The 26925-nt window shown below is 31.3% G+C and overlaps 1 protein-coding gene across 1 annotated transcript in view; it reads left to right on the top strand.

Annotated features, from left to right (window-relative positions):
- Positions 1–26925, top strand: part of LOC108773216 (uncharacterized) — an 84725-nt gene that overhangs the window by 10050 nt on the left and 47750 nt on the right. The window contains 1 exon segment of the mRNA XM_083287321.1: positions 8045–8239. Coding sequence (XP_083143447.1) covers positions 8045–8239 — 195 coding nt within the window.

Raw genomic sequence — 26925 nt, 5'->3', positions numbered from 1 at the left:
TCTTTTTAGTATTATTCCTATAAACACATTTAAATACATATATGAGAGGATAAAAAATAAAAAAAATGAGATTAAAATGGAGTGAAAAACGTGTCTGAAATAATTTCATATCTTTTGTTATTAATGAAAATGGTTCTGCGATAATATTATTAAAATTTTATTAACACAATTGGAATCGTGAAGCTTCTTTTTTAATCCATTATAACTGTATACATTCTTTATAGATCATATATCTTTAATAATTTATTCTTCCATAATATTTTGGAGTCACAATGATGCATAGTATAAAACATAAAAAATTACAGTAGTCTCTGATTTTTAGAGAAAATGTTTCCTTAGAGAGAGAGAGAGGTTGAATAAATAAATAGTATTCTCTCTTTTTCGGAGATCTTGGTTTTTAAATGTTTTGTACCCTTTTTTATTTCGCAAATACAGATTTTGTATTGATTATCCGAGAAGAAATAGCAAATCTGGGTCGGAAGTCATATTTTCCTGTCTGTCGTTTGCAAAGATAAACGCATAACGTCCGGACTTCTTGTTAAGCCCTTATCCGAGATAAACCTCAAGTCGACCTGAGGCTCGTTTGCACGTCGGGCCGCTGTCGGCTGAGTTTCAGTGGTCGATGGATGTGTTTACACGTCACATTCTCTGATGCATAGTTACGCGGTCAGGTTTTGGGTAGGGTAGGGAATGTCAAGCTTGGAAGCTAAATGGGTCATCCGAATATTAATTTTGAACGTTGCACATACGTCGTTAGTCGGTAGATGTTGGTGATATATGTGTTTTAGTAATATAGTTATTCTAACACTCGTGTTTAGTTTAGGATCATTAGAAATTTTTATTAAAATATGATATTAATAATTCTTAATCAGAATTCAAACGTAAACACTAGAATGATTACACAAATGAATTGAATACTAATATATATAATTGTAACAAGTTAAATTAAATACAATACTAATATTGTATATTTATAAATATACAATCGTTAGTATTTAATTAACTCGTGTATTGCAATATAATATTTTCAAATTTCTAAATCGTTTATTTTAATTAAACACAAGCTTGCTTTAATCATACTTGTATATTTATTTATATTAATTGACATTTTAGAAACAAAACCAATGACAGAACTACCTGGTTTCTGTAAATTTTTGTTCAAAGGAAGATATACTTACGATATTTATATAAGATTATCTCTTTATCAACGCAGGATACAGTATTGCTTGAAACTCAGAAATATTCTTCTCTTCTCAGACAGGTACTCTTATTTCCGCATAGAATTTATCGCAGAAAAACGAAACCCGCTTACACGATGTTTAGAGCTCACGCGTTATTCCACCACATAATCTCCTTCATCCTCGAGGCTTTGCGTCATTGAACGAATAAAAACATGTATTATTACCGCACGATAAAATATCTTTATTGCCTCCCGAAACCATTTTTGTGGTCCAATGTAGTTCAAATCAAATATCATCTTTTTTTGAAAATATTTTTTATGAAAAAGGCGATAAGCTCTTATTGCAAGATTTTTAAGTGTCAATTTTATATGTATCTTTTGTACAAAATGATGCCATTAATATATTACTATTATTTTAATGCCTTATGTACATTTCTATGATTTTTATAATAAAGAAGCGAAATCTTGTTTTGTTAAAAACTTACATTAAGTCTTTTTTATTATGACATCTATAAAACAGTATTTGTGTGTTTAGTAAGATATTAATCTCTAAAGGGAACACTTTAAATTTTTATCTTTTCAATATTATTTTTATACAAATGTTTTAATATATGAGATAATGAATATTATACTAAACTTAATATTATACTCATGTGAGATTAAATGTGGAATGGGAAAATGTGTCCGAGGTAATTTCATCCTTTTTAATAAAAATGATTCAATGAGAGATTGTCATTTCTACGAATTAATGTTCGGTCTATGTCGCTCATAAAAAGTGATAATGCGGCTAAGGTTAATGTCTTATCATTCTTCTTAATCCGACGAGAGAACTCACTTCCGGCTGCGTATTTAGCAGCAGAAATGTGACGGTAACATTAAAAACAGGAAAATGAAATGGAATTGTTATGATTAGATAAAGAGCTTTGTGTCTTTGTGTTAAGTATACAAGAAAAGTGAGCAACTTTTATATCTAGCTTGGTGTAAATAATTGAAAACATAAAATTCAAATAACTAATGATTATAAAATGAAATTTATATTACGATACGTTACGGTTATAAAAACTGTGTTATAATAACTGTAAATTATCTATCTAATATTTTTATTTTACTCTAAATTAGGAAAATTAATTTAGTATTTATTTCGTTAATTCTCTCATTTATGTCTGTGTGTATCCTATATATTAATTAATTATAATTAGAAATCATAGAATATTGTTTAACATGCAATTTATTAGCGAATCATCTTTTATACATATTTACTATAAACATATGTTAAATAATATTATAATTTATGTAACATGCTAATTATATTATATTGCTAACGACTATATATTATTTCAAATTTAAATTACTCAAATTGGTCCTATTTTAATTCATTATTTAATCTTCTTATACATTCACTCGGTTGAAAACAGTAGAACTAATTTCGCAGTAAGTGCCGTTACAGCGCCGTGGTATTTACTTTGAGTTTTAGTTAGGAGGCTAGCCGCAATGTAGAGAAGCAGATACGAGCTACTAAACCAGCAAGGACTCGATAGCCTCTATAAAACAGCTTCCTAAAATCAACGGCACGAACGTAATTTGTCAGACGAGTCGCTGTCCGTTCGGATTAAAATTTAAAGTCTGTAAGCGAAATAAGCAACCAAAGATACCCTTTGCTGTCGGGCTTTTCACAAATCTTCGACTCCGATAACTAAGAGACTTTAAACGATCCTAAAACAGAAGTTAAATTCGGGACGCGTTTACACTGCAAATTTCGAAATCGTCAACAAAGTTTGATGAACCGAACGCTAAAATCATAGAGAAGTTAAATTACATAACTTAAATATAACATTTCCTTAGAATACACATACAAATTAATTAGAAGATAATTTTCTAGCATATACATAAACACGTGACTCAAGTATTCACATTTGAAGTAGTGTTTTTTTTTTTTTTTTAATATAAATCAATATTGCCTACAATTCACATGATTATTTGACATATGAATGCTGATGTTTTTTATCTTAGGGTATGGTCCTCGATAGAGGCAAGAATTAATGCGTTACTTAGAACGTTGTTACAAGTATTATTATTTTATAATATAATTTAATAATGGTGTTACAATTTTTTATACTAACAATAACACCAATTGAAAGTCATTTTTAAGAAGTAACTTGTTATTCATTGAAAAAAATAACTCATTATTTTAATTATTACATAATAAGTAATGAGTAAAGTAATGATAACAATAACAGCGTGACAAGTAACGCGTTACTTTTCAATTATTTCTGCAAAGGACAATACTGAGATAAAAATGGCGTTATCGAAAAATTATAATGTCATTATTATAATCATAACTATAACGTCGTTACAAGTAACGTGTTATTTCCTGATCTCCGGAATAAATCATGCCTTTATTACTGTCAACTAAGTGACCATTACGAGAAACTGATACAATCAGAAATAGAGGAAAGCTCATAATATATATAATCGTAGTTTGTAACAAGCAGTCGTCATAATTGAAGTGCAGTGATTGTTCGCCGAACTATTCGCTAACTGTCATCACTAAGATAGCAGCAGCATTGTATCGAATTACAGCAATCGAGGTTCAGTTCAAGGATATAATCAAGATCGTCCGGCATTGATACGAAGAAATAACAGATTTCTCTCGTTGCCATCACTATAATAGAAATAATCGATAATAAATTTTATTCACGTAGTTAATTTGCTTTGATAGGAATTATTCTAATGAAACCTGTAAAGCTAAAATAAGCAATAAATTTTTGCCGAAGAAAATTCGTCGCTTCATTATAGAAAATATATTCGAAAAACATTTTCTCTGTACAAAACGATCAATTGCGTACATTATTCTATTTATGGGATACTGTATACCATAACGCTATCGACAACGAGAGGATGAAATGACAAAGTGGATGAAATGAACCGAAATGTTCCTTTGTATCCTTTTCTCAGCGTTTCTCGGTTGTTTTACGCGTTAATGGCACCTGTTTCAAGTAAACGGCATAAAGATAGAATCGAAATCAAGGCCGGTTCAGCTTTATTACAGCGGGGTTGGAACGTGTTATCGATTGTTTGCGCTTTAATCGTGCTTCGACAAAAGCTAACAGTTACGAGTACTGTACCTCGTTGCCGTACTTGCAGTTTGTTGGGCTCTCTTTATTTTTAGCGATGTTTTATTTCCCCAGTGACATTTAGGTATTTTTCATTTTATAACGCTTGCTAGATGAAACAGGCAATTCTGCGAAGGCAACAATTTGCGACATACAGCCAGGCATCGAGAGGCTCGCGTTCTTTCGATAGTTTTTTTCAATTTCTTTCTACTGAAGCTACTTTGTCATTTATGATGCGCACCACAAAGAGATGTCGAACGTTCAAAGTATATCCGATAGAATACAATTTGACAAGGTATCGATAAAAATAATAAGCGAGGTGAATGAATCGTGTCGAACTTAATGATTGTAATTGGATTTGCTATGAAAGTATTTACCTCGTTATCAATTATTCGAAAAATAAAATAGAAACTCTGGATATCCAGATAGCAAAGTTTTGATAGAGAAAAATAGTAGATGTATTAATTAAAAGAAACTAAATTAAAAGATGAAACCATAAATTATCAAGATCAAATAATATTCTCATGTTTTTCCTACTTGATTTATCTTTCTTAACAAGGAAAGTTGAGAATTTCAAAAAATTTTGCGTTTATACAGACAGTAACAGTTCTTTTCTTCATTATACATACTTACCGTATTTTTTTTATTTCGTCAAGTTACGATTCTCTTTGATAACAATATGAAAAATTTAAAATTAATAGGCAATTAAGAGTAACGTCGCAGATTTTCTAACGTATTCTTGTGGTCGAGCTTGAATTTTCAATGCACAATGTAACGATAACTAAAAAATGTTACGTATTTTTTATTAAAATTTTTTTAATTTAAATAAAGGTACCATACAGAAGCAAACGTTTTAGTTCTACTTTGGACCCAAAAAAATAATTAATTCGCATAAAAAAATTTTATTCCGTGTTTATTTTATGATTTTTTTTTCATATAGACTCACTCCCTTTGCGATCGAATCATGATTTCCAGAACACCATGTATATAACACTTGTAATTCTTTACAAGACGATCTTCCTACGCACGCATGAGAATATTTTTATATATGTAACTTCTCGAAGTCAAGTGAATTTGAACGAGACTCGAATGCGACAGAGCTCAGAGGATTAAATATAACAGCTACGCCTTTCTAAACGTGACATCGTATCGATTGAATTTTTCAGGATAATATCTATGTAATAATAAAGCTGATTCTTGTTCCTGCAGCGTACAGCAATCGAACCTGTCGGGACGTCGCGTTGGGATTCAATTGAGCGAGTTTATATAATAAGTACATGAATGACACACGCGTAACGAGGGCATTGATGTTGCTCGTTCACGATGTGCAAGCGATGCAAGTTCAGCATCGCCTGTCAATTGAACGCCGGTCGTGATATAGTTTATCTCGTGGCTTCTTTACAGCCACTTTTATCGGTGATACTCTTAATGATTATAAAATCAACGAAGTATCATCGGTGATCGTACCTTTTTGCATTTCACGATCGGTTGCACCGAGAACTGAGCGCGAGCGTTGAAATATATCGCAAAGAAACATACTTTAACTTTTTATACCACCAGCAGAAAAGTTAGGTATTCAACATTGTAAAATCTCTTAAAAAGTTTTGATGTCAATTTTTTTTTAAATGCACATTTGAGAAATAATATAATTATAAATTTTTTTTTCTTTCCATGTAAATGGAAAGTTCAGTTTGCGAAAAAGCACACAATCTTCTTTTATAAATTAATATAAATATATCTAATAATTATTTATTAGACTTTAGTCAGATTAACTTTATCGTTATAAAATCTGTAATTTAACACGTTTTATGTGCTTAGCTAGTTTATATATCCTATCACATATAAAATTTTCTTTACAAGCATATGATGATAAAAATACTGCTGTTACAATAGAATAATTAAAAATGTATTATTTGTGTAGTATGTATTGAATTGTTTATTGTTTACTTTACATTGTTTAACTTTTTATGCCATTTTTATGCCATTCAAAATTTTATATTAAATGGAATTTATTTATTTAGAAGTGTTTTTAAAAATCTTGATAACGTTGGTCACTATAGTGACCATCAGAGCGACACTAAAAGTCAAGTACAGATCACCGACAATGACCATTTTTATTAGAGTCAATGTGTCAACTATTTGAAAGTAAATTAAAATCGCAATTTATTGTTATTAAAAGATTTCTATAGCAAATATGTAAACATTATTAGATATTACATATATTATACAATATTTAGAAACAACTACCGATATGTTCCTTATAAATTGATTAAAGAAATATATATAAATGCAGTAGTATCGAAATACTATATGTATATCTATGTTATATGGCCGAATAAAGAGGCAGACATAAAGCCTGCATCGACAATGTCATTTAAACTAAAATAAAATAATAATAATTTTAACGAGGAGAGAGACTCCAAAAATAAATTCAATGCTGGTAAAATGGTTATGTAAGCCTTCGCAAATGTTAGTGCATTAGATTAGTGTTATTTGATACACGAAAGAGAACGAATAGTTGGAGCAATTATTTCGTATAACAGCTGACAGAACTGCAAGCAGTGCATTTGATGCACTGACCTGTATTTGTGTGGATTGAAACAGAAACGGTGTGAAATACGTATACATTATATGTATATGTATCTATGTAACTCCATATGAACCGAGTTATCAATAACCAAAAAGTGACTGCAGCGTAAAATAATTTTGTTATCTTATTTGTATTTTGTTTTATTGTTTTGTTTAATTTCATTAAATTACTTTATTCCGCAAATTTGTTGAAACTAAACTAAACTTTCCATCGAACAATATAGATATCTGATTAACGGACAAATAAATTTAAATAAATATTTCTATACTTTTTCGACACTTGATATATATAAACTAATTTTATATAATAGAATTTTATATGTGGATCAACGAGTCAGAGAGTAAAATTTGAACAACGCACTGCAATGTATTATTCGTTTTTAATCTTGTCGTTATTTATTGTTGTTATACCAATTCAACTGAAAAATGCATAACGCTGAAACTCTCTCTGTGAAAATTTTGTGGCTGTTTTTTGATCATTGCTACGCTCGCGTGCGTAACCACGCCGCCATTTTGCCATGATAGAATTATCACGATGATCGAGTTAAGTCCATTCGTGTAACTTTGTTAATGCGGTAACAGGAACCGCTGCTCTCATGCAGATCGAACTATATGAGCAACGAACAACATCTCACTTATGATTGACACCACTGATTAAAATCCAATTGAGAACTATTAATGAAGCTATTAAGTGATAAACATTGTGTACAGGCACGCGCGTGAATGTGGATAGAAGTAAACGAAACGCGAATTTGAATGGTCCTCTTCTTGTGTCAACAAAAAAATATCACGGATAAAGAACGACATATAATTTAAAATTGAACTGTTTTATTTGACATCAATACAAGAAAATTATAATCATAAATTGTTTTACAAGAAAAAAATCTCACAAATTTTATTATATATTTGAGACTATTTCAATTAAATTAAAAAAAATTAATTTTTTATGCTCATGATATCAGTGAAAATAGTACAAAATGTTGATGTATTTAAATGATGTGATGTGAAAAAGAACAATAATAGCTAAGAATTTCAAGTCTTTAAAACACAGCACAGATGAATCACAGTATTATCTTATAAAGCAGTATGAAGATAATTTTAATAAATGGTATCATCTCATATGAGCCTATCATGAGCGAGATCTGTTGGCGTTTCACTCTAGGTGGAAGAATCGACCATGCTCACCATTACAACAACGCTTATCGCGCCCTGGATGAGACCCTAGCGTTGGAGGAAGCCGTCGAGGCGGTTATGAAAGAGGTCGATCTCACGGAAACGCTCCTCGTGGTAACAGCGGATCACTCGCACGTATTAACCCTCGGCGGACTGGCAACGCATCGTGGGAATCCCATATTCGGTGAGCCACCACATATATTTTATCCTTATGTTAGTACGTTATATCCGCCATCGAGCTTGAAATAAATGGAGCATTTCTGTGCTTTCTGAGATAGATGCATCAATGAATAAATAATAATAATAAGAAAGAGAGAAAGAAAGAATGATTAAAAAATTATATTTAGCACTTCTTTATCTTGAACTATGAGATCGAATTTAAATTTTATTTGAATTTGTACAAAATGCATTATTTAAAATTAAGTTGACAAAATAATGATTTGTTTATTAAATAATGTTTATATTAATTAGAAATTCATAATACATATTTTTATTATTGAAATGTATAATTATCATTTTCCATGATTACAAAAATCAATGTAGATTTAGTAATTATTTATTAATCACCAATGATGGTTAATACTTCATTTTTGCGTCTATTTTAATATTTTTAATCTATAATTAAATTGTATTTACAATAAATAAAAGATACAAGTAACTATACACTCTTCAACACGGTCTTACTGCATTTTTTTTTATAATTAAACTCGGAATATTTTGGGATTTCGTAATATCGTTTGTCTTGATATCTGCTTTTTTATTTGGATTTTTAATCGTATACGCGTTTGAGCGAATACAGTATATCTGTATGCCTTAATAAAATCTGTTCGACCGGTTTCAACTGCCGTAACTCTTCTCCGCTTAAAAAGAAAGCGTTCTTTTCCATTGTTGCCCGGGTTCCAACTTCCAATATCCGGGAGGGATGCGCCGGCAACCGACTTTTGCCCCAAAAAGCAGCCTCGCAGGAAACATTATTGGATCACACGCGCGAATTAATCGAATGAATTCCCAGGGGTCTACATTGTCGGCAGAACTTAAGCGCAGCTTACACGGCTTTCTATAATCATTAGCCAAGTATAAGCAAGTTAAGCCAGAGCTTGGTGCTTTATAGTTTAACTCATTTGCGGAATCTCGGCAAATTTAATAAACACTTTTGATTGTTTTGAAGCCATTGATTGCGCGTTTCTCCACAGAGTTGAAAAAGTAAGCCAGAAATAAACGATTATAACAGCACACAAATAAGTTATCAGATGTCACCACTTTTAATTGAATGACACATAAATAAAAGAATATCAAGAATTATCTGTTTAAGTAGAATATGATATTTAAGTAGTGCCACGTTTATTGTCGGGACTTTTTAACGTAGAACGTGTCATTTCACTTTCAAAAGTTGCAGGAGAGTTGAAGAACTTTATTGAATGGCAAGAGAATTTCAGGAAATACCGGAGCTGTTAAAGATACGTCGAGTATTTCAGGTTTTTACAAACTGGCTCGCTAATCAAACCGAAATACTTTTACTTTGTAAAATTACCGTACTATATACTGCAAGTTCTGACATAAAAATGATACATAATTCGCGCAATTATCTAGTTTTAGCGTCTAACGGACAGTTCATTGAAATTCTATCAAAACTTACGCTTTGATGGATTATTTCCTGTTACATCTAATTTTCTGTAACATCCCGATAAAATCGAATACTTTATACCAAGTTCCTAATCGACAAAATCCTCTACAGCGTAATATATTTTGCTGAACACTGATGGAAATGTCTGATTAAAAATGAACGAACCAGAAGATTCTGATTATATCAGAATTTCAGTTATCTCAATTAAAATTTAGTAGATTTATCCAGTAAATTCTGATTCGTCCATTTTCAACTAGAATCGCAATTAATCCAATCAGACCTTTTTCTCAATGGACTTTCGACATATTTTCGGACGAACGCGCTATTTGCCTATGAATGAAAATGTCGTGTGTTCTGCGGTTTATGGAGATCGTCCTTCGGAACTACCTACTCCTTCCGCTTTTTTCGATCACACGTTTATCCACTCTTTTACCGACCTACTATTCAGTAAATGACTATCCACGACGAACGACGCGAAAACGTTCGGCAATCAAAAGTGACCTCTGCTCGTCCGTGACAACTTTTTCGCGACGTTAAATTCGGCGTGACCGTTGTCTCTCCTATGTGTGTCGTGGTGCCAGGTGTTGACTCGAGATTCACAACGGACGTCAACGTTCATGTCGCAATTCAATACCGAATAAGCGACGCGAGCACACTGTTTTACGAGGACGCGAGTTCGTCCCCATCAAGTGGAGGAAGGTCCGTCCCGTCCTTTCCAGGAGGACAGTTCTGGATTCAATAAGATCCAATCTACTTGGACAACTTCATGACAGCGCCCGTCCGTCGACGGTTCGCCTAGTCGCGGTTAAATTGAATCGCCGGGAAACGTAAAGGATGGCTTTTTCGGCTCACCGTACATGGAGTAGCAAAAGGACTCGCTTGTCTAGTCTACCTGAAAGCGGCAATTGAAAAAAAATAATCCCGGATTTAAAGCGCTCTCGTTTTCCGAAATTTACCGATTCAGAATATTATCGTGTATTTTTATACTTTGTTCTCACACTTTCCATACGGAATAGTCGGACATCGTGTTGCCCCATTGAGAAATTAATCCGGTTACAATCCGTTTGTATGACTTTGTCTTTATCACGAAGGATCATTGTTTTACTGTGCGCGTTGTTTGAAATTTGATATACATACTTTTATTTGTCAATTTTTATTTTGTTTTCTTTTTCTAACAATACAAACATACATATTCTCGCTCCAAAATCATGTAAAAACTAACGAATTAAAAAACACATACCTTCTAAAATAATTAGAATTCTTATTTTTATGGTAATAAATTATCAATATTTTCAGTAATAAATGAATCAGTTTTAAATAAGTGCAAAAAATCTGTTATATTTATCGAGTAAAGTTAAAATAAAATTTTATCAAGAAACAAAATTTCCACGCGCTTCAACATACTTTTTTCTCCTCTTTTATTTCGCGAGGAAAATTTGTTAATTCCTCTTTTAAATAACTTCGGATTTCTAGCTTTATTTAATACAAAGGTTGATAAAATGATAAATTATTTTACAGCAATCTCTACTACACAATATTCATATAATAAACATTTCTGACACTCGATGAATTGAAAAGAAGAGTAGCACATGACCGTTAATGCAGATCGTTTATTATGTTGAGTGATATTCAGCATTCTGGGATAATTTTAACAAAGAGATGCACGTTTATGCGAGTAGTGCAATAATTTTTAAGTATATTGATATTGCAAGCTTGCGTCCCGTAAATTTTCCAACCGATCCACGATGAATTAACTGAAATTACTCGAGTGGAAGATATCCAATAATGCAATCCCTCATCATGATTATACTCAATAACATTCCGCATGATTTAATAGAAATTTATATATATGCTTGATAGCGGACATAATCTATACGAGATAGCTTTGTTAATTAAACAGGCCCCTCGTTATGCAAGCCGACCGATGCTATGACCTGACACGGTTATTTAGCAATTAATTAGAAAAGTTTTTTTTAAATGGACTGAAGAAAGTTTTATTTAATTTTAAAGTTTAAAACTTAAATAAATAATACAGACTCAACAGTAAGTTAAAATTAATATTAATTAATATTTACTATTTTTTTTTTTAATCTTTTTTAAAATATCAATTTATGTGTCATATATATATTATTTGTATATTGTGCTATTTATAATACGAGAAAGTTAACTGTATTTTTTGTCTAAATAAAGAAGACCACACAAGCATAATATGCAATAACATTGTCTGACAAATATTGTTCTTTTTTTCTCGAATATGAATAGATAATCATTTCCATTTATTTTTGCCTCCTGAATACGAATTTATTATCCAAATTTGGCTGTCATGGCAAAATTGTAAAAAAATGAGGCAAAAGGCGAAAAACTAAAAGCTAAAAATTTTAAAAGTTTTTATGACGTAACATCAGTAAATTTTTTATCTAAAATCCACGTAAAAGTCAACTTATGGCTTCAAAATACATTTTGTTTCGCTTTATAGTATGATTTTGACAACAAAAATTTATACTGAAACGAATCACTAAATGTAGTTTCAAAATAAAAGTTGATTCTTTCGCGTAATACTAAATTTAAAAAATTAAATTGTTGTTACAACGTTATTAAAACCTTTAAAATTTTTAGTTTTTTAATATCGTTTTTTTTTCAAAATTTTGATGTAATTAAATTTGAATAATAGATTTAAGTTTGGATAATAATACACAGAAGATAAAATTAAAAAATACATTGAAAATGACTTCGCTTGTGAAAAAAATAGTATTAGACATATAATTTACTTTTATCACTAAATAGAAAATCATATTACGTTTGAGTAAATAAGACGATATCAATCTATTACTTCGAAAAGTAATTTATATTTTGCTCCGGTCGTTATGTAATCGATATATTTTGCAGAAAAGCTCACGCCGATTCCACTTTTCCTATTCGTGTTGATTGCCATCAATAAATAGCGGTTGTCGAACCGACGAATCTCACAGTTTGTTCACTGCACCGAAAACACGGTATTGGATGCTTTTAATTTTTGGCACGTCAAATTTCGTTTGCATTTATAATTGAGAAAAAATCGGGTAACGCTGTATGGACGTATTGGTGTCACCCATTTCCGGACGTTGCGCCAATGCCAGCATTCAGTTTGAATTAAATGCGATATTGTGTGATTTCGTTTTTACATTAAAATTGCGAATAATTTCATATTTGAAAAGTGAATATAACACTCAAAAATTCTATCAGTGCTCCATAATTGTACATTCTATATCATTATGGGAAAAACTGTCAGATAACCATAAGGCTCTGCATTTGTGTAAATTAAGTACAAAAGTTTGCATTTCTTTACGCTAAAAATTTGAATTTGTCACTTGATCTAAATAAAAGCTTGAAATTGAAAAGCTTAACTTCATCCTAACTTTATCGTAATGTAATTTGTGAGTTGCCGCAACAGCGGTTTCGCATCATTTCGGTGAAATGCGTTTGTCGCATCGAAATTTCGAAACGAGAATTTCGCGCGAAGTATTTTGCATATAATAAAAGTAATGAATGTAAGCAGAGGCGTTAAATCATGCGGTTGAAGCTGCGGTAAAATATGGTATGAAGGAAATGTATGATATATAGAGATCGAGTTTTTGTTCCACAACGTTCTGCGTTTATGTTGTTGCCACGATTCAACAAGGTAAATCGAAATGAATATGCAGTCTTCCTTATATTTACACCAAGTATTATAATCTCGTTGAATAATCCAGATGAGACTTGACCTGGAAGAATTTAAAATGAGACTAACGAGATGGACAGCCATATTTACAGGACAATAGAATACTCATGCTGCTGCGAGTTGCACGAATATGAATGTGCATAAATGTCTTTTCTGGCAGGTAGAAATATTTAAATAGCATGTAATACCTATTTACGAAATCGCGGCTACAATTTTACCAACCATGAATAGATTTTTTTAAATAAATTGCTGGCAAAACATACCTTACATTGAGATATTGACATATCAATAGTTTTTTTTATTAAAAATGGAGAGTTTTTGCTGTTAAATTAAATTAAATTTCATAACATAAATTGAGTTAGATAAATGCAGGGCATTTAAAAAATTTATTGAATATTCATAAATATTATATATTTAGTTGAATTTATTATTTGAACAACTCAATAATTTTAAATATCTTATAACCTTACTGAGTATAAATGTATATACTCAGTGTAAGAACACGCAGTCATCGTCTTGCTCTTCGTTATTGTTGAAGCATATTACATGAGTTTGATGAATATCGTTTGAAAACAATTAAATACATAAATTAACAAGTATAATGTGAGAGCCATTGTTGGAAAATTCGGTCAATTATCACGCATCAAATAACGCTGTGTTTACCTTTAATCTCGTATTTCCGGTAACCTCGTTATTTCATTGATCAGATTTGTAAACATCGTTGTTCAGACATTCGGTTACCGGACAGCAATAATTGTAGATTTTAGATACAGCTTATCCATGGTGTTAAACTGACACGTGAACACTATATTTTGGAAATTCGTTTTTATTATCTCGTTTTTATTATCATCGTTTGCAACGTCATTTGACAGGCTGAAAAAAATCCGATTAAATCAATGGAGTGATGTGAATGACGTATTTTATAAAAAGAATTGTGATTGGCCTTTTTATAAAAAAAAGTCGACATTAACTAAAAATAACATAACATTAACATTTTAATTTTGCTCAATACGATGTAATTGATATTACTTTTAATTGATATCAACTGGATGTAAAATTACGTTAATCCAAGTGTAAAAAGCACGATTTATAATGGAAATAATATATGGTACCGACATATGGTTTTTATACTTGTAATTCATATCATTATATTAGGTGTACAAAAAAGTTCTGAGCTTTTTTTTGTAAAATCTATGTAATAATCGTATGTAATCGTACGGAAATGGCTTGCTGCGTAACGCCAAGCTGTTCTGCAAGCTCCTTTTCAGTTTGCGCAGAGTTTATATCCAACAGTGCTTGCAATTCGTCCGTTTCAATCTTTTCAGGGCGTCCAGCACGCGATTCATCTTTAAGACTGAAATCTCCTGAAATTATTTTTATAAAATACAGAATACTGAAATACACTATCCTCAACTATCAAGACGAATTTGATGTAATCGACTTTCTCTAGCTGTGCTATAAATTGTCTTTAGTGATATCGATTGTCTCTGTTGAGAGGTTGAGGTTTATGTTGTTCAGAATAACAACATACATAAAAGATATATCTATAATACTCAGTATACCTGACAAATATATATATATAATAAATATATTTAAAAATTCACTGAAAAAAAGATTAGTAATTTAGATGGTAAAATATGGCAAAAAATTTTTAATTTGCAGCAGCCAATTAAAAATTCTGTGTCATATTCAGCCAATCTTTTTTTCAAAGTGGAATTTGGTGATTTTATCAATAAAATTATATATATATATATAATCCTTCTAGTTTATATTGTTATTTTTAACTTCGTAATTATAAAATTTAACGGAATGTTACGAAATATTTTCGGTCAGTTAATCGAATAATAATACTTAATGTTGTACTTAACCATTGAGCCGTTTGAACTACTTGAGACTTTGAGCTTTTACATTTGCAGCAACGCATTTAATATCGTAAATCAATTTACCGTGCCGTAAGTTTTAGATGAAAAAAAATGGTATGTAATATGTACATTACTAAGAAAATTTTTACTCAAATAAATTTCTTAAAATATGCGCTATAACTTTTCTGTTTAACTTTTTTCGCTTTACAATCCTAAAATTTTATTTTTAATTGGATCACGTAGGCGAGATAGTTTTCTCTCTAGATTTCGCTTCATCGTGGAGAAAATGTGAATTACTGAAATTTCATGTATCATACATTTTTTTCATGTATCATAGCGTTTATCAATGATCTGGTGGATATTCTTGGAATTATTTCTATGGGATTAACAAAAGTACTATAACCATTTCGCGAGAAAATTGCTGGAGACAAAGAAGCATTCAGAACGGCGAAACGTTCGGTAAAACGGCAAGATAGAAAAAGCAACAGAAAAAAAGGAAAACATATAGATAAGAAACGAAGAGAAATGTGCAAGCGATTCAAGCGACATTCAACGCCCGTAACGGCTTTTATTGCTGGCCGTTCATTAAGCCGAGTTACTTTGCTCACGCGATCGTATTGGATGAAGCAATTAAAGCATGCGCCAGTTTGAGATATAATTTATTTGCCGCGGAGTTACGTACAGTAATATGTACGCCCGCGTCTGTGATTCACATCCGTGAGGAACTTAATTGCATTTACGCCACACTGATTGAGGCCGATATTGATACGAACTGATTCAGAGTCCTTAACTCGCTTGTGCGATTACGAGATAAAGTGCAGCGCGGAAAACTATTTACTTTACGTTACAAGTGCGTACTTTCACTCTCGATCTAACAAGAAAATGCACAGAAGTGTTTTCTTTTCCGATGTTGATGAGCTTTTAACAATTTTAACGCTTTAACAACATATTGTAGTCTAGATAAAAAATAAGGGACACATATTTCTTTTTATATGTTCATACGCAATTTTAGGGGATAAAACACTCTTTTAAAAAAAGCCGATAATTGCTTTCTTCCAAAACAAATTAAAACCATAAGAGATAGAACATTTTTTAAATAAAAGTTGAATGATTTTAAAAATATTATATTGTACAATAATGGTGAAAATAAAATTTTTGTTTATTAAAACATAAAAAATTAAAAAAGTTTTTTCATCATTATTATAAAGTACTTATAAACCTTTCAACTTTCAAAACCATTCAACTTGTAAAATCATTTAACTTTTATTTAAAAAGTTTTCTTTTTTTCTCCATCTAATAGTTTTGACGATCGATATTCGCTGTAAAAGAGAACTAATATAATCAATTTTCTTCAAAAGAGAATGCTTTATTTTTTAAATGTGAAATACAAAATGTGTTTCTGTGTGTGTGTGTGTGTATTTTGTAATTTAATTAGACTGATAAGAATAAATCAATTAAGAGAAATGAACTTATTTTTAATATTATACGTATCACGTATTTTAAGTCAGTAAGCAATTTTAATAATTTTGATGCTAATAAGCATCTTAGAAGAATATTAATAATTTAATGCTAATCTATCCTGTGTAAATAATTTAATTTATCGCAAAAAATGTTGCTTTAATCATAGAATCCAGATTTTCCATATTTTATGCGATTATTCTTATAATTCAGCCATCGAGACTTCAGCAATATTTGTCGCAATAATAAGTAACTATAATAAGAGAAAACTCTACTCTAGTTCTGTTCATAATTGCATTTTAAGACCGAAAAAGATTTTGGTGCGTGATTTACAGAATTGGATGTGTATATAAATTCATTTTCAAATAATTAAGCACTATAAGATCTGCTTTGACTGAAAATAAGTTTAAATTTGATTTCTCTCATTTGGTCTAAACAACAACAAATTAAAATTCGCCAAAATTGAGAGTTAACACATTTTTGTGTTTTTTTTCTTGTAGGATATAGAGAATATCACAAAGCAAAGTGACGCCAGTCCATTCTTCAGTAAGAAACATAATTTTTCATGAGAGCTTTATTAACGCAGAAAGCTATGTTTCTTGTTGAAAAATGAAGAGATTTGTATAAATTTATTTCTACACAGTAGTTCCGGATTTAGGATACAACTTGTAATTAAAATTGCGGATTGCGGAAATTCGTCATTTTGACATAAATGCAATAGAAAAAATTTGCCATCATTAATGACACATTTGCCATCATTAATGACACATGGCATTACGTTTTCTGTTGTCATTTGCTTTATTTGCTTTCTTTATATTAGAATAAATTAGAATTTTCTGAAGCAGTTATTCGGCTCTTGAATTACGTCGTCGAGAAATTGTTTGAATGCTATTTAATTAAAATTTCTTCTGTAAACTTTTTTAGTTCGATTGTGTCGCTTACAAGCCAATGTAATACGACATAAAAGAATTCTCTTAATCATTTTACGAATGAGAAGTAGGACAATAAAAAGTTAACCCGAAAAAAATCCTTGTATAAGTTCTGAATCATTGCAAGTTTTTTTTAATAAGAAGTATGGAACTCTCGATTATTACAAAAATTGTAGTTTATTTTTAATTCCCGTCTTATTTACAAATTTATATAATAACGAAGGAAGATTTTAATTTATATAGGTGAAAAATTCTCTCATCCGATCAATTTTATACTTGTTATAAACTTCTTTTAATAAAAGAGATGGAACTTAATTATAAAAAAATTTATCTTAATTTTGTATTAGTTTTTATTCGTAAACTTGTATAATATTAATGGAAGACCTTAATTTATCAAATTACTTAGCATTTAAGATTAAATACCTACTTATATTGCTAAAAAAATAATTGAAATATTATTATTTTGATGCAGCGTTGTTTTTAAATTTTAATTCTGAATTAATGCGCGATAATCTCGCGCCTTTATCGAGGAACACGTTTGAGAATTTCACGTTCAATTAAATAAAGACTTTCCTTAAGTTTTATTTTTGTGTTCCAACTGAATTTCGTTCACATTGCACGGCAATGCCTTGCCTTTTAGGCACAAGTGGTAACGCCAACAGTTCTGCTTTTGTTCGGAAGAGTTTCGACTAGTTTTGCTCGTAGAGCAGAGAGAAATGATGTTACGCGCGGGCGTTTAGAGATTTTATCTCGTTCACCCCGATTTCCTCGCGCAAGATGACGGCTACGCCGCGGTGGTACATGTCTCGGTTTTGCTGGAGTATGCAAAGCGAGTTCTTCCGCTTTCTCCAGTGAAGCCGTGATCGCGATCATTAATAAAGCAAGAGATATCTCTTTCAGAATGTTTTTCTTCACGATGCTTCCTTCGAATAGCCGTAATCGAGCAAAATTTAATAGTTCGCGTAGACTACCTCATTTCTGAACTTAAGATTATTATCAATCTCTTATAAACATGTGCAAATTTATTTCGTTAGCAAATATAAAAAATGATGAAGTATACGATTTTTTTTAATGTGCGATAATCTCGCGCCTTCAGTAACACGCTTGAGAAGTTCATAGTTTAATTAAATAAAACCTTAAAGCAAAAAAGCTTTAATTACTCCTCATCCCTGCAAGCAGTCTTCATTCGAATGTTTTGAAAATACAACGGAATCATTTGTTGTTTTCGCTATATTAGTTTAAAATGATTTTCAAATATAATGCAAGTTGATTAGAACATTATAAAAAAGTATGCCCCATAATTATATTTTTATTTTTATAGTTTTTATAATTAAATTTTATTTTATTTTATTACTTGGATTTTCAACATTATATTAAATGAATTTATATTTTGACTTTTACATCGCCCTTGTTATTTATTTATTATTGTTATACTAAGAGTCCTTGATTATTTTCTTCTTACTTATTATAAAAAAGATTTTCATTTTATAGTTATTTTTTTACTATCTCATATTATATTAAATTTACATTAGTTATAATCTTATAAGATAGAAGAATGGAAAAATAATGATCTTTAAGATTTGTGGACATTCGGGCAATACCTTTCATTTTCCTTCTATTGAATTACTAAACTAGTATCTTTATCTTGAGTTTTGATTGTATGCTTTTCTATACACGGATGGCAGGCAATAATCGTGATCGAAACCGACGCATTTGAATCGCATGTCGTTCATCCGAAGATAATGTTTTCCGCTGCCATAAAAATGAAACGTTTCCACACGGGGACGCACGAATGTTGTTAAGCACGCATCAGTGCGTACGCATAACCGCTTGTATAAAACTGCTTTTTTAGAACGACGATTGTGGTAGAGGCTATAAAGAGGTTCGCTGCGCGATTTCAGTTAGGTATCCTCAACTATTCCAAGTGCTCTATTATAGTCGAATGGTATCGCGTAGTAAACGCTGAAACTTCGAACCAGTTTTCCGTGAACAGTCAGTTGCAACGCATTCTGATCAACAATGTCGCCAATTTGGCCGAATAATTGAAACGCGTGACTCGCGCTATCGAAACAACGTTCCTTTTCGAGGAAATTTGACAATTTATATTATCAACTTCATAACCGCGAAAAAAAACATTCAGAAATAAAAACTATCATAGTTATACCAAAACACCTTTTTCGACTTAAAAGGATCAGCAAATCAAAATATAAGCAAAAGAAAAATAACGCGTAAATATTTTTATCCTATTGATTGTATTGTATTGATTGTGCGTGTATGTAATATTTTATTTTTTTTCATGTGTACAAACCTTTAAAACTTGTAAATAATTTAAAAGTAATTTCCAATATTTACACATTTCATTAAATTGAGATTATTGTTTAAACTGTAAATGGATATGTTTTTAATGTATTGCTGCAAATAAATATGACATTTTTTGAGAAATTAATATTGAAATTTTTTTTATTTAATCTAAATTAAATTTATTTATACCCGAGACATTTATATTTGATTAATTATTAACAGCATTAATCGTTAACGTAAAAAGAAAAGAATTTAAATTGCTTCCTTTAGTCTCCTAATTCAATTTAACTTTTCTATCAAGAGAACTCTTTTATCAAGAGAAGCATAAATAAATTTAAAGATATAGCGTTTGTAACAAGTACGCTTTTGTAATTAATTATCAAACACCAATCGAATTTGATCACATCGTTGTGAAGCAGCTTGGCTTCCGTCGATTTACCTAACTTTTGTACATCCGTGGAGTACCCGAAATGTAACGAAATAGAGTCCGACTAGAAGCGGGAGAGGGAAAGAGAAATCCTTCTATCTCAGTGTCTCCCAATTTAATTTAGCTGCAAGCCTCTTTGGAATCCAAGGAAAAGTTGTGAAAGGTTTAATCCTACACTTTTATGTAAAGTTGCAAAATTACATTCCAAACAAGTGAATGTGACGACAGCCAAATAAATTAGAGTGGTAGAGATTGCGACTTCGATATTTTAGTCAAATCCAATTGAGAAAAATTTGTCGCGTACTTTCAGCTTTTTATTTTGTCGCTAACATTATAACATCTAAATTACTATCAGTGTAATTCAATTTATAATTCCTATGAGGTTTCTCTAATAATTCTCTTTTATATATTTTGATTTTACGGAATATTCTTTGGGAGACACTGTTCAAGTTGAATTGGAATTGCGGTTCGAAAGAGTAATCAGACAAACGAGACGGTCACCAGGAGAGTAGCCGGTGTGTCCGATGTATCTCGAAGCAGGAAATAAACGCGAGTTCTTCGGGACTTGTGAAACTCGCGAATTCGTGCCTGAGCAAGATGGCTAAGCTCATTTATGTGGGATAGCAACTAGATAGCAAGAAAATCTTTAGTTCTCACTTCTCATTCTTGCAAGCGAAGCAGTCTTCATTCAAATATTCGGAATATACAACGAAGTTGTTCGCAAATTTTGCTATATTATTCGTTTTTTTTTTTTTTTTAAAGAAGAGCCATCTTTATAGACAAAAATTTATAGTTTTCTAAAACAATTTTTAAGATAGTTTTATAACAATTATCAATTTTTTTCTTTGTGAGTGTGGTGTCCCATTTGCCTAAGTAATATTTTTGTAATTTTCTTATATTTAAAACGTCAAGAAAACGAAAATCATGTAATTAAAGATACATGGAAAGAACGAAAATTTTACTGAAATACCATATCTAAAAATTTAACTAAATACAGGAAGCTAGATCTGAAAATAATTTTGTTGGACCATCAAATTTTGTGAAAAATTCAAGCATGGTGAACAATGCTGCAAAAAGTTTTAATATTTTAGCAATCAGTGTGAGCAACATCCAAATATTTTATATCTGTCTAAAAACTTTTTCATATTTAGTTAAATTTTTGGATATTTTAGCAAAATTATTTTCTCTGTGTACAAGAAAAAAATTTCGAAGTTTAGTATTACTTTAGAATTATACAAGTAAATGATTTATCATCACGTTATATATCCTGTTCGTTTTATAATTTAATGAAAATGTTTTATTGAAAGACGTTGCTGTCAAGAGCTATCATTGTAAGAAGGTAAGCTTGATGTAAAATCTCTTCAACGCAATTTGAATGAAATAAGCGCGGTCATCCAAAATTCGACAATAACGTCGCCATTTTCATATATATCATGGAATGTGTACGGGGTTTAAAGTTCCAAAGGGAATGACCAGAAGGATGACGGATATCTTCTTTACAAGCGAATTCTATAGAGATAGCTGGCAGAAAGATTTATATTCGTTGTATGGACCATCTCAAAAGCTTACAAAATACTCAAACACGGCAATTTATTTTCGATGTAGATTCATACTGGAGGAGATCAAAATCCGTGAAGGTCCACTGTATTCTCTTCTTATTGAACTTATATGGTTTCGGAAAGAAATAAATTGGAATATTAAATATACAATATTAAATATAGGTTGGATTTAAGATATGTACGATAAAGTGAATAGTCGCACATCTATGGAGTTCTTTGCCTAAAATCGTTCGTTTATTATAGTGTGTACACATTTTTTTTTAACAAACCCTGTTGTGTTCGCGATTAATCGTAATTTGGACACATGATACAATGATTTCTGTACAATCTCTTATAAAGTCTGTAACAGCTTGAATTCGGATACTGAACACGTGTCGCGCACATTTATCTGAGAATCTCTTGCAGCTGCGATCTATGCATTGCAGCTGGCGTACCGTTAAAAGTAGTCTCATTAAAACTTAATAAGTATCGTAAAACACGAGCTACCGTACTCTGGAGCCAATTATTTTATTGAATTCTTGATGTATGATCGATTTATTATTTTTCCATTATATTTGCCAGTAAACAAAGTTGTTATAATAGTTACATTATAAACGTTAATAAAAGCTAGTTAATAAAAAGATTTTAAAATAAAGATTTTTATGTACGAAAAGATGTAATCAAGCGAAGCATACGATTTTTAAAAGCACACATAAAACATTTTTATTTTTACAGAATAATTAATGGCTATAGTTACATTTACACTTGCATCAGTAAAAAAATCTTACATATGGATACATAATATTATTTTACATGGAAGAAAAGCACGCGAAAGAAAAAAATATTTAAAATACTGTCTTCTTTTCTTATTCTTTTTCTTATGTATCTCGTATGTATGAAAATTACAGCATACAAAAGGTGGAAACATGTACATGTAAGCATCTAAGTTGTACATAAGCAATGGTTAAACTATTTTCCTTACAAAGTTCCTTGACAAGTACTTTGCGAGACACTTGACATCTTAATGCTTTTACGAAAAGCGGTGCAACGTGAAGTTCTTAATGAATACTATACATAATGTACATAAAGGAAAATCTGGTTTAAGCATGCATTATATTTGTCAGATGTGGTCATTGAAAATGTAGCTTGAAATGAGATTAAGTTAAAAAATAGCCGTAATAGCAGAGAGCAACATGGCGATATGCCATAACTTTGTTTGATTAAAGAATGACATTTGACTGATTACAAAGGAAGTCAGAACATGCATTACAGTTAATGCGATATAAAATTACGGTAAAAGCTATGATATCGCAAAGGTCCGAGAATAAAATTTTTAATTAAAACGTGTATGTACCATATATACAAATATATATGTATTCACAAACTATATCCAATAACTAGCACTAACTTTTAATGTTAGACATAAAAATATTTCTCGTATGAAAAATATTGTCGCGTTTTGATACATTGTTATTTCGACATTTCCATAATAAAAAATTGGCGGGTTGTAATGATTTAAATAGTTGCCTTTTCTGGCCGCGTAATACTGATACGAGTAACCTTTGCAATTGCGGTCAACAGATTTACATAAAGACATTCTTGAAAAGTTTTGTGTGAACGAGCTTGCGGGATCACTCAGGGGAAGATGGAGGCTGCGCGATTAATTCGCTAAGAGCTACGACGGTTGCTTGCCACTCGAGCGGAAGAACGCTTCTTGCTTATGCCAATCGGCATTGACTGTTGGCGGAGAAATGGGTCAGACTGAAGAGCAACGGCAATCCGGAGAGTGCGTTTATCTCGATCGCGATAATTTGTCACCATAAATTCAAGAGGGTGCGAGGAGATAGCGTGACGTTTTTGCGACGTGGTACACATTATTCCAGGATGGCGCGGAATTCAGTTAAGCGAATCGTGAACTTCTTGGAATACCTTGAATTAGTCGTCTGGCACGTCAGGTTCAAATTGATGCGCTGGATATTGAAGAGGAATTGTATTGTTATGTGACGTATGGCTCGATTAGCATGTGATATTCGCTAAACAAACCAAATCGAATTTGTTTTGAATGTTCGAGTCTCGCAGGAAGAATTTTAGCATTATTGAAGCACTTACTTTTGTTATAAAGCTGTAAAAGAATAATTATTCTTGAGAAGTTAAAATACAAGGGAAAAGATCTTTCTAAATTTCTTGGAATAAACTCTCATTCTAAATTTAAAATATACTGCCACTGTTGAAAAAGAGAGAAAACATTTGTACTCTTTTGGAGTGAGATTTCATTCCAAGAAATTTAAAAAGATATTGAAAGAATCTTTGAATGATTAGAATAAAAAAACTTGAAGCTTTATAAAAGCATACAAATTAAAAATTATTAATTTCATGAAAGAAATTTTTTTGTTTTTTATTTCAACTATAAATCTACGAGTTATTTTAAACGGCACTCTTCTGAAAACGTTCTGTATTTGAATAATAAATTTTGCATATTTTTAGATTGTCACGTTGAAAGACTCTTAAAAAAATCAATTTAAAGTAATTTACAATAAGTAGGTCTGTTCTTGTGTGCTTGAAATTCTAAAAAAATGTTTGCTCTTAAAATGAGATAAATATATCTTTATATACGTGTTGAAGAAAGAGAAAGCAAAGATTCTGAGTGAGCCTATAAAAGATGCAAGCAATTAAATAAATATAAACGTAAATCTATTCTCACATTCGTTATAGACTTAAGTAGAAGTTCTTAAAAGTGCTTACAATAAACATGCAGCTGTTATCGGAATTCATGAAATTGCGGTATCGTTGCTGGGAAAATATGAGTGGTGGAATTAGGTGGAATTAGCTGTCCCTCGCTGTGGAATTCAAGAAATGTTCGTAAATCCGTTTAGGTACGTCCTGTCAGACCTATCGTGCCAGGACGACGAGGATCGCGGCACGCCACGGGAGGCTCGACCCATTAACTTAGAAATATATAAGATCACGGAAGCATATCACGGAGTCGGAAAGTTATGCGATAGTGGCCGCTCACGAAGGTGCATGCGCCGCGCCGCGCCGTCGGGAAGTTAAATTACGCGGTGGATCCTCGACTTTTATGTCGGGACTCAATGAGAATTCTTTTATGTGCGAATCCAAGACTTGGCGATATCACTGCTAGTCAGATTCACGAAGATCACGAAGCGTTAAGACGAATAGAGATTCACTCGTGAAATCCCTATTCGAGATCTCGATTTTTCGAGCATTCGTTACAAACGTTTGATTGCAGCCTCGGTTACAAACTTGATTGAAACACAATGCTTTTACGTTTGTTTGTTTGGTACTACGCGCAAAATACGTTATAAATGTAATGGAATTGGAAAGTTTCATTTATATTTATATTTTACTTATAAGGATAATGGCTCTCTCAACTGAGTTGGTCAGTCATACTCGTATTATAACAAATTCGACTGATCTACTTCGATTGTTTTTTTTTACAAATTTTCCATCACGATGCATTACGAAATTAATACCTTTATTGTTATTTACGTAAAATGAAAATAATTGCAAGCGTGCAAAATATTATAAAAGTTGTCAATTTGATATTATATATAAATTCAAAATAAATAAATATTTATAATAAATACATCTTTTTACCCGGCACTTTCATTTCTAAGAGTGAACGTTTATTGTTTTACATTTATTTATTTAGAGTTAAAATAATGTGTCAAGTGTTATTTCAAACAAATGTTTTTTCTCACACCATCAAATATCATGTCGTAATTGCTATTAGCCGCGTGAAATCAAATTCGTGTAAACCCGCCAGACGGATTTGCTTTTCGGAGTGGTCTCTAATGACACTTTATGGCATTAATTAATATCTAATAGCACGATATCAGCTTATAATCGGCTTAACAATTTTGTACAAGGTATTACTGTGGCAGGACAGTCCATGATCATATTTCAATATAATTGGTAGGAAACTTGGTGGACACAACGTAGGACGTTTCTTGGGTAGCAAAAGGATCGTCCTTAATTGCTTGCGCATAGTATTACACTTCACGAATGCGAGTCGCTCTTCATAGTCGACGTCCTTAATTTTACATCAAGTAACTTTATATAACACGAGGTGCAGGCGAAGCACACATCGGGTATTATTCAATTCTAAAGTACAGAGTGCTACGTAAACGACCGAAGTAAAGATCTGTATGTATACCGAGGGAGAATAAACCACCATATTGTATCTCTCTGCTATTTGCTAACTGTGAGTGAAACAATGTAATAGGCGCTAAGCTTTCTTTCTGGCTTGATTAACTTGGAGAGCCGGGAATTGGCGGTTGTACGGCTTCAAATTGCTCAAATAACTTACCTGTTCTTCGTTCTTAGCATAGCGCCAGTTAACCTATGGAGACCACGCTTGATGTATTACATTTTGTGGATTATAACTTTCTTCTCTTCAATCTAACTTGTAATTCTATCCGTATTCTAAGAGTTATGAAAGTGATAGCTTTATTAGTGTTATCTTGTTTAAAACAATAAATAAGCGACTCAATTAGAATAAAATTCAAAATGAGATAATAAAAGGTTTCGGGTTAAGCTAGATGTTCAACTTTAAAGTTTATTCACTATGAGTGAAAAATGCCATATCCGGTCAAAGTGGTTCTAATATATATTTTGTGGATTTATACAATTTCAGCTTCATGCAAACTGTGCGTCGATTATTTGTCGGTTTTGAAGCACAGTCCTAAACTGCCACTGGAGTAGTAACATCACAAATTAAATTGAGAAATTAAATTATTGATGCTATAATAAGCATCAGTAATTAAATTATCGATACTACAGTAAGCATTTTTTAAAAGCCTGTAAATAATTTAGAGTTTATTATTGTAACTGTTATATAAAAACTGTAACGTTGAATCTAGCTTGGCTTATAATCCTTTATTTCCTTTTAAATTGGATACGTGCCTTTCTTTTATAAACACAAGAAAACTACTCCATATACTACAAATCGTTTTACATTGTTAGATTAAAGGAGCAACGGTAACTCAATCTCTTTGATTAAATAACATTTTATCA

The sequence above is a fragment of the Cyphomyrmex costatus genome, unplaced genomic scaffold (assembly GCF_001594065.2).
Source record: "Cyphomyrmex costatus isolate MS0001 unplaced genomic scaffold, Ccosl1.0 scaffold2, whole genome shotgun sequence".
NCBI classification, from domain to species: Eukaryota; Metazoa; Arthropoda; class Insecta; order Hymenoptera; family Formicidae; genus Cyphomyrmex; species Cyphomyrmex costatus.
Note: the sequence above shows the minus strand (reverse complement) of the source record. Positions and strands in the feature narration are given on the sequence as shown.